We start from the raw sequence: 10,000 nt of genomic DNA, 5'->3' as shown, positions 1-10,000 counted from the left end.
AGTTATGCAGGCACTACAGTCACTGCACCAAAGGTACCAGTATGATTCTATCATAGTCCATGTGGGTGTCAATGATCTGAGATGTACCTCCCTGGACTATATGAATAGAGACATTGTTGTTCTCAGAGAATATTTGTCTCAGACAGGTATGTACCTTGCACTGGGCAGCATTCTACCCTCAGCAAGGATGATACCACGCTACAAACAAAAGATGATTGACTTCAATAATCATCTTAGTTTCTGGTGTCTTTCCAGGGGGTTCAGTATTTATCAGCGTGGGAGGACATGGGGGGACATGGTTAACAGACCACATTGCTTTGCAAGGGATGGTCTGTACCTGCTGCCCGTAAGCTTCCACATATTAGCTAAAATTTTAGCCTTTTTTTGACAATGCCAAATTGACAAACTACCAACATAGTAAATAAAACTCAAATAAATGTAAAGGTGTCCCTGCTCAATCCTAGGAGTCTTAATAAGAAACTCCACACCCTACAAGTTCTCCTTACTCTGGAGAATGAAGAAATCTGTGCCGTTACCCAGCCATGGCTTAAATCCACAGAAAGTACCCTGTCAGTGCCTTCCACACATTTAGGCCATCAGATGCACAGACAGGGACAAAAGGTGGAGAAGTTTCTATCTATATTAGTAACAAACATAAACCTGGAATGTATCCATGTGCAAATCACCATAGACAAAGTCCCACATCGTATTGTAACAACATATAGGCCAACCTCTACACAGAATCCCATAGCTCATCTCTGAAATTAATGGAGTCCCTCGACTGGGAATTGTATACTGGCTCATAACCATAGGCACAAAGATTCCTGGACTTTATTAATACAACTACCCATGGCCAGATAGTGCCCACACCCACCAGAAGTTCAGACATACTGGACCTGGTACTCACCAATATGGGAGAATGCTGTAACCTCTCAGTGTCACGTTCTTACTGGTGAGGTCAAGCTGCAAAGCTGTTGCCTTTGAAATAAAAAGTAAACTCAGTAACCTCAGCAAACTCTGTAACCATTAGGAACTGTTCCAAAGCAAACTACATCCTAATAAGCAATAGTTTGTCAAAATTCAGTGCCCCTCTCAACACCAGGTTTACAGCAACCTATGCATAATTGTTCAAAGAGACCCTGTGCAACCATGTAAATGACTGTATAGAGACTGCTGTACCCACTAGAAGTAAGCCTAAAACAAACTCTAAAATCAAACCACATTGGTGGAATCCTAACCTTAATGGGATATATAACAAAATGAAAAAAGTCATGGCTAAAATCAGGAAAAACAACTGTGATAAAGATAAGAGCTGCCTAATTAAACTTAACAGGAAACTAAGAGGACTAATTAAGTCCACCAAGGCCAGTTATGAGGTCAAGCCTCACAGGCTAAAGATGACCACAAGGGCTTCTACAGCTTATGTCCGAAACCTTAAAGGCAGCACACCTTAGTGCACCAAACTGGTGGTCAATGGCGATACTTTCACTGAGCAGAGCAGCACAGAAAATTTACCAGCTGACAACTTCAGCTCAAACTTCATCCCCCCATCTCCTCCTGCCCCTCCCCCAAGAAATAACCTACAAGCATAACCCCCAACTATTAACAGGGAGCAGGTATTGGCACCACTCACTAAAGCTAAAATCACAGCCTCAGTGGGCCCTTGACAGTATCCCAGGCTGCCTCCTAAATAGCCTGAAACATGACCCATCAGGACCATTTGAGGCACTTTCAACTATAGCCTCAAAACAGGATTTGTGCCATGAGAATGGAGGACTGCAATGGCTATCCCACCTGACAAGAATGGACCATCAACCTACCTTGAAAACTACTGACCTATTAGTCTAACTAGTCTAATATGCAAAGCCATGGAACAAATTATCATGGAAATGATCAACAAAGGCAGGCAATCTTCAGACACTGGACCTAACCCAGTTTGGCTTTGTCAAGGGAAGGTCTTGCCTGCTAAGCATGGTGGACTTTTTTGAGAAGGTTAACAGGACAATGGACAAGAAGAAAATGGTGTATAACACCCTTTTGGACTTGTTTAAGGCATTCAATACAATACCACACTCGGGTATAGTTGACAAACTCACCAAACTGGGCATAAACCCCTACATAATTCACTAGATTACCAGCTGTGTCATAGACAGGACCTGTGATTCATGAAAGTGCATTTTCTCTTAAATGCACTTTCTCAGAATTGGGTTCGTACTTCTGTTCTTCAATATGTTGTAATTTTGATGAACAAAAGTAGACTGGATAAAGCATGTATTTTCCATATAATCTAATACTAAATTCTGCAGGGATTCCTAGACTGTGTTGCAGAAAAGGCTACTTTGTTTGTGGTGCTTGCGTGGTAAGTAAAAACACTTGGCAATGAATAGGAAGAAGTCTGTGACCTACATTTACCACTATTAGAATCATTGCATGCATGAGAGCATAGCCTTACCAGTCAAACCTAAGTAATCACTAGCTATGCATGATACCATAGCCTTACCAATCAGACCTAAGTAATCACTAGCTATGCATGACACCATAGCCTTACCAATCAGACCTAAGTAATCACTAGCTATGCATGACACCATAGCCTTACCAATCAGACCTAAGTAATCACTAGCTATGCATGACACCATAGCCTTACCAATCAGACCTAAGTAATCACTAGGTATACATGACACCATAGCCTTACCAAAAAAAACTAGTAATCACTAGCTATACATGACACCATAGCCTTACCAATCAAACCTAAGTAATCACTAGCTATGCATGACACCATAGCCTTACCAATCAGACCTAAGTAATCACTAGCTATGCATGACACCATAGCCTTACCAATAAGACCTAAGTAATCACTAGCTATGCATGACACCATAGCCTTACCAATCAGACCTAAGTAATCACTAGCTATGTATGATACTGTAGCCTTACCAATCAGACTCAAGTAATCACTAGCTATGCATGACACCATAGCCTTACCAATCAGACCTAAGTAATCACTAGCTATGCATGACACCATAGCCTTACCAATCAGACCTAAGTAATCACTAGCTATGTATGATACTGTAGCCTTACCAATCAGACTCAAGTAATCACTAGCTATACATGACACCATAGCCTTACCAATCAAACCTAAGTAATCACTAGCTATGCATGACACCATAGCCTTACCAATCAGACCTAAGTAATCACTAGCTATGCATGACACCATAGCCTTACCAATCAGACCTAAGTAATCACTAGCTATGTATGATACTGTAGCCTTACCAATCAGACTCAAGTAATCACTAGCTATACATGACACCATAGCCTTACCAATCAAACCTAAGTAATCACTAGCTATGCATGACACCATAGCCTTACCAATCAGACCTAAGTAATCACTAGCTATGCATGATACTGTAGCCTTACCAATCAAACCTAAGTAATCACTAGCTATGCATGACACCATAGCCTTACCAATCAGACCTAAGTAATCACTAGCTATGCATGATACTGTAGCCTTACCAATCAGACTCAAGTAATCACTAGCTATGCATGATACTGTAACCTTACCAATCAGACCTAAGTAATCACTAACTATGCATGATACTGTAGCCTTACCAATCAGACCTAAGTAATCACTAGCTATGCATGATACTGTAGCCTTACCAATCAGACTCAAGTAAACACTAGCTCTTTTAACTCAGTTGACTTAGTATTTGTGCTTGTTTTAAAGTATTTTTTTCTTTTGCATTATTATGGCACTGTATATTCTCTACCTCTCCAGAAGTTCAGTTGCTGATACCATTCCAAGAATTCATTTGATTCAGAACTTATTTAAGTATAATAGCTTTTTTATTAAGGTTAATACGAGTGTCTTTGAAAATCTAAACTAATTTCTGCTTAATCCACAGACAGATCCTACAAAAGAACGGTACTGGACCCATGTCCAGTCAGATGCCTTTAGGTACGCACTGCTCTGGCAAAATGGCGGAATGTATATGGATACTGACGTCATTTCAATTAAGGCCTTACCAGAAGGGAACTTCCTGGGATTCCAATCTTCTGGCACTCTCAATGGTGCTGTCTTAAGTTTTAGTACTCGTAGTTCACTTTTGTATGCATGTATGACTGACTTTGTTCAAAATTACCAAGGCAGTGTCTGGGGGCATCAGGGTCCTGGTTTGCTGACACGTGTTTTTCAAAGATTGTGTAATGTTTCTATGATGGATTCTGAGACCGATCACAAATGCACTTCGCAGAACATTACCTTCATGAAACGGTCGGCATTTTATCACATTCCATATCCAGAATGGAAGAGATTTTACAGCACTTCAGATAATCCCTCTGTTTTTCAGGACTTTTACGCTGTACATGTGTGGAATCAAATGAACCAGTGGAATGGAAAAAAGACAATCAAAGCACAGGATGAAACCTTATTAGAGAAGCTTTTTAAAGAATACTGTCCACAGACCCATAGTAAACTTTTATAATTTGAAGCTGTAATGGAAAAATCATGTCTGAATATAGATTCATTGGCATTGGTCCACACAGAGTTCTCTGTTATCTAAACTTGTTGTTTGCCTGTCTATTCGGCTTTTCCCAGTTAGGGGTTGCCACAGCAGAACTCCGGTCCACTAATGATTGGCAGTAGATTTTTATGGTGCCAATTTGCCAGCCTGATGCCCAACCATCAGCGAAGGCACACCCATCACGCATGTCTTTCAAACACCACCCAACCGTGGGGAAGGCATGCAGACTCCAGACAGAAGGCACTCCAGCCAAGAATCAAACAGGAGAACCTCTTGCTGTAAGGCAACAACACTACTGCTGCACCACCGCGGATATTCTGTTATCTAAACTAAATGGTTAAAAAAAACAAGAAAGCAAACTACTGAAGGATGCATAGACAAAACCATGCTGGAGATGACAACAGATTTTTGCAGTCATTTTGTAATACTGTGTATGTTTAAAATGTGATGCAATTAAAATGCCATACTTTATTTTCCATATGTAAACCTAGTTACTCTAAAACAGGCTACAATATAGGATAGTAGGATGACTGGAACATGAATCTTAGTCTGTAAGTAAGTAAACTGCAAACTTGTGGGTTGACAGAACCACATTCAGATATTTTTTAGTTTGCTGTTAAAGATGGCACCTAACGATTTTAAGAAATCAAGTCAGCACACGTATGCCTATATCTAGTAAAAAAACATTGTGCTGTCTGTGTAAATATTAGAATGTGTGTATAGAATGGAAGGAGAAGCAATCTAACTAAATGCAAGGAATGGCTGTTAAACACTGCTGAGTTGTGCATCCCTGCAACCAACCAAGCATTTATGTGTGTGTGTGTGTGTGTGTGTGTGTGTGTGTGTGTGTGTGTGTGTGTGTGTGTGTGTGTGTGTGTGTGTGTGTGTGTGTGTGTGTATTATAAACTGACAATGGCTACTGTAATGTTGTATTCGCATGTACGAACATGTTTGTGCACCAGCATTTATTCACTGTATGTGCTGCGTTTTCCTTATCTCATCGTTATGTCACCAGGGAGTTAATATGTATAACTATGTGTGTGTGTGTGTGTGTGTGTGTATTATAAACTGACAATGGCTACTGTAATGTTGTATTCGCATGTACGAACATGTTTGTGCACCACCATTTATTCACTGTATGTGCTGCGTTTTCCTTATCTCATCGTTATGTCACCAGGGAGTTAATATGTATAACTGTGTGTGTGTGTGTGTGTGTGGGTATGTATTATAAACTGACAATGGCTACTGTAATGTTGTATTTGCATGTACGAACATGTTTGTGCACCAGCATTTATTCACTGTATGTGCTGCGTTTTCCTTATCTCATCGTTATGTCACCAGGGAGTTAATATGTATAACTGTGTGTGTGTGTGTGTGTGTGTGTGTGTGTGTGTGTGTGTGTGTGTGTGTGTGTGTGTGTGTGTGTGTGTATATGTATTATAAACTGACAATAGCTACTGTAATGTTGTATTCGCATGTACGAACATGTTGGTGCACCAGCATTTATTCACTGTATGTGCTGCGTTTTCCTTATCTCATCGTTATGTCACCAGGGAATTAATATGTATAACTATGTGTGTGTGTGTGTGTGTGTGTGTGTGTGTGTGTGTGTGTGTGTGTGTGTGTGTGTGTATTATAAACTGACAATGGCTACTGTAATGTTGTATTCGCATGTACGAACATGTTTGTGCACCAGCATTTATTCACTGTATGTGCTGCGTTTTCCTTATCTCATCATTATGTCACCAGGGAGTTAATATGTATAACTGTGTGTGTGTGTGTGTGTGTGTGTGTGTGTGTGTGTGTGTGTGTGTGTGTGTGTGTGTGTGTGTGTGTGTGTGTGTGTGTGTGTGTGTGTATGTATTATAAACTGACAATGGCTACTGTAATGTTGTATTCGCATGTACGAACATGTTGGTGCACCAGCATTTATTCACTGTATGTGCTGCGTTTTCCTTATCTCATCATTATGTCACCAGGGAGTTAATATGTATAACTGTGTGTGTGTGTGTGTGTGTGTGTGTGTGTGTGTGTGTGTGTGTGTGTGTGTGTGTGTGTGTGTGTGTGTGTATTATAAACTGACAATAGCTACTGTAATGTTGTATTCGCATGTACGAACATGTTTGTGCACCAGTATTTATTCACTGTATGTGCTGCGTTTTCCTTATCTCATCGTTATGTCACCAGGGAGTTAATATGTATAACTATGTGTGTGTGTGTGTGTGTGTGTGTGTGTGTGTGTGTGTGTGTGTGTGTGTGTATGTATTATAAACTGACAATGGCTACTGTAATGTTGTATTCGCATGTACGAACATGTTTGTGCACCAGCATTTATTCACTGTATGTGCTGCGTTTTCCTTATCTCATCGTTATGTCACCAGGGAGTTAATATGTATAACTATGTGTGTGTGTGTGTGTGTGTGTGTGTGTGTGTGTGTGTGTGTGTGTGTGTGTGTGTGTGTGTGTGTGTGTGTGGGTATGTTTTATAAACTGACAATGGCTACTGTAATGTTGTATTCGCATGTACGAACATGTTGGTGCACCAGCATTTATTCACTGTATGTGCTGCGTTTTCCTTATCTCATCGTTATGTCACCAGGGAGTTAATATGTATAACTGTGTGTGTGTGTGTGTGTGTGTGTGTGTGTGTGTGTGTGTGTGTGTGTGTGTGTGTGTGTGTGTGTGTGTGTGTGTGTGTGTGTGTGTATGTATTATAAACTGACAATGGCTACTGTAATGTTGTATTCGCATGTACGAACATGTTGGTGCACCAGCATTTATTCACTGTATGTGCTGCGTTTTCCTTATCTCATCGTTATGTCACCAGGGAGTTAATATGTATAACTGTGTGTGTGTGTGTGTGTGTGTGTGTGTGTGTGTGTGTGTGTGTGTGTGTGTGTGTGTGTGTGTGTGTGTGTGTGTGTGTATGTATTATAAACTGACAATAGCTACTGTAATGTTGTATTCGCATGTACGAACATGTTTGTGCACCAGCATTTATTCACTGTATGTGCTGCGTTTTCCTTATCTCATCGTTATGTCACCAGGGAGTTAATATGTATAACTGTGTGTGTGTGTGTGTGTGTGTGTGTGTGTGTGTGTGTGTGTGTGTGTGTGTGTGTATTATAAACTGACAATGGCTACTGTAATGTTGTATTCGCATGTACGAACATGTTGGTGCACCAGCATTTATTCACTGTATGTGCTGCGTTTTCCTTATCTCATCGTTATGTCACCAGGGAGTTAATATGTATAACTGTGTGTGTGTGTGTGTGTGTGTGTGTGTGTGTGTGTGTGTGTGTGTGTGTGTGTGTGTGTGTGTGTGTGTGTGTGTGTGTGTGTGTGTGTGTGTGTGTGTGCATGTGGGTGTGTGTGGGTATGTATTATAAACTGACAATGGCTACTGTAATGTTGTATTCGCATGTACGAACATGTTTGTGCACCAGCATTTATTCACTGTATGTGCTGCGTTTTCCTTATCTCATCGTTATGTCACCAGGGAATTAATATGTATAACTGTGTGTGTGTGTGTGTGTGTGTGTGTGTGTGTGTGTGTGTGTGTGTGTGTGTGTGTGTGTGTGTGTGTGTGTGTGTGTGTGTGTGTGTGTGTATTATAAACTGACAATGGCTACTGTAATGTTGTATTCGCATGTACGAACATGTTGGTGCACCAGCATTTATTCACTGTATGTGCTGCGTTTTCCTTATCTCATCATTATGTCACCAGGGAGTTAATATGTATAACTATGTGTGTGTGTGTGTGTGTGTGTGTGTGTGTGTGTGTGTGTGTGTGTGTGTGTGTGTGTGTGTGTGTGTGTATATATATATATGTGTGTGTGTGTGTGTGTGTGTGTGTGTGTGTGTGTGTGTGTGTGTGTGTGTGTGTGTGTGTGTGTGCGTCTGTATGTATTATAAACTAACAATAGCTACTGTAATGTTGTATTCGCATGTACGAACATGTTGGTGCACCAGCATTTATTCACTGTATGTGCTGCGTATTCCTTATCTCATCGTTATGTCACCAGGGAGTTAATATGTATAACTGTGTGTGTGTGTGTGTGTGTGTGTGTGTGTGTGTGTGTGTGTGTGTGTGTGTGTGTGTGTGTGTGTGTGTGTATGTATTATAAACTGACAATGGCTACTGTAATGTTGTATTCGCATGTACGAACATGTTGGTGCACCAGCATTTATTCACTGTATGTGCTGCGTTTTCCTTATCTCATCATTATGTCACCAGGGAGTTAATATGTATAACTGTGTGTGTGTGTGTGTGTGTGTGTGTGTGTGTGTGTGTGTGTGTGTGTGTGTGTGTGTGTGTGTGTGTGTGTGTGTATGTGTGTGTGTGAGTGTATGTATTATAAACTGACAATGGCTACTGTAATGTTGTATTCGCATGTACGAACATGTTGGTGCACCAGCATTTATTCACTGTATGTGCTGCGTTTTCCTTATCTCATCGTTATGTCACCAGGAGTTAATATGTATAACTGTGTGTGTGTGTGTGTGTGTGTGTGTGTGTGTGTGTGTGTGTGTGTGTGTGTGTGTGTGTGTGTGTGTGTGTGTGTGTGTGTGTGTGTGTGTGTGTGTGTGTGTGTGTGTGTGTGTATTATAAACTGACAATGGCTACTGTAATGTTGTATTCGCATGTACGAACATGTTTGTGCACCAGCATTTATTCACTGTATGTGCTGCGTTTTCCTTATCTCATCGTTATGTCACCAGGGAGTTAATATGTATAACTGTGTGTGTGTGTGTGTGTGTGTGTGTGTGTGTGTGTGTGTGTGTGTGTGTGTGTGTGTGTGTGTGTGTGTGTGTGTGTGTGTGAGTGTGTGTGTGTATTATAAACTGACAATGGCTACTGTAATGTTGTATTCGCATGTACGAACATGTTGGTGCACCAGCATTTATTCACTGTATGTGCTGCGTTTTCCTTATCTCATCGTTATGTCACCAGGGAGTTAATATGTATAACTATGTGTGTGTGTGTGTGTGTGTGTGTGTGTGTGTGTGTGTGTGTGTGTGTGTATGTATTATAAACCGACAATGGCTACTGTAATGTTGTATTCGCATGTACGAACATGTTTGTGCACCAGCATTTATTCACTGTATGTGCTGTGTTTTCCTTATCACATCGTTATGTCACCAGGGAGTTAATATGTATAACTGTGTGTGTGTGTGTGTGTGTGTGTGTGTGTGTGTGTGTGTGTGTGTGTGTGTGTGTGTATGTATTATAAACTGACAATGGCTACTGTAATGTTGTATTCGCATGTACGAACATGTTTGTGCACCAGCATTTATTCACTGTATGTGCTGCGTTTTCCTTATCTCATCGTTATGTCACCAGGGAGTTAATATGTATAACTGTGTGTGTGTGTGTGTGTGTGTGTGTGTGTGTGTGTGTGTGTGTGTGTGTGTGTGTGTGTGTGTGTATATGTATTATAAACCGACAATGGCTACTGTAATGTTATATTCGCATGTACGAACAT

General features: G+C 40.7%; 1 protein-coding gene across 1 annotated transcript in view; it reads left to right on the top strand.

Moving 5' to 3' along the window:
* The window catches only part of LOC122808657 (lactosylceramide 4-alpha-galactosyltransferase-like), a 145,377-nt gene extending 140,844 nt beyond the window's left edge, over positions 1-4,533 (top strand). Inside the window, exon 3 of the mRNA XM_044079630.1 lies at positions 3,897-4,533. Coding sequence (XP_043935565.1) covers positions 3,897-4,475 — 579 coding nt within the window. The 3' untranslated portion in view covers positions 4,476-4,533. The remainder of the gene's footprint in view (positions 1-3,896) is intronic.
* The last annotated feature ends 5,467 nt before the right edge of the window (positions 4,534-10,000 follow it).

Source organism: Protopterus annectens, chromosome 8.part0 (genome assembly GCF_019279795.1).
Source record: "Protopterus annectens isolate FY-2018-M chromosome 8.part0, PAN1.0, whole genome shotgun sequence".
Lineage (NCBI taxonomy): Eukaryota > Metazoa > Chordata > Ceratodontiformes > Protopteridae > Protopterus > Protopterus annectens.
The sequence above is the reverse complement of the archived record's forward strand: the minus strand, read 5'-3'. Positions and strand labels throughout refer to the sequence as shown.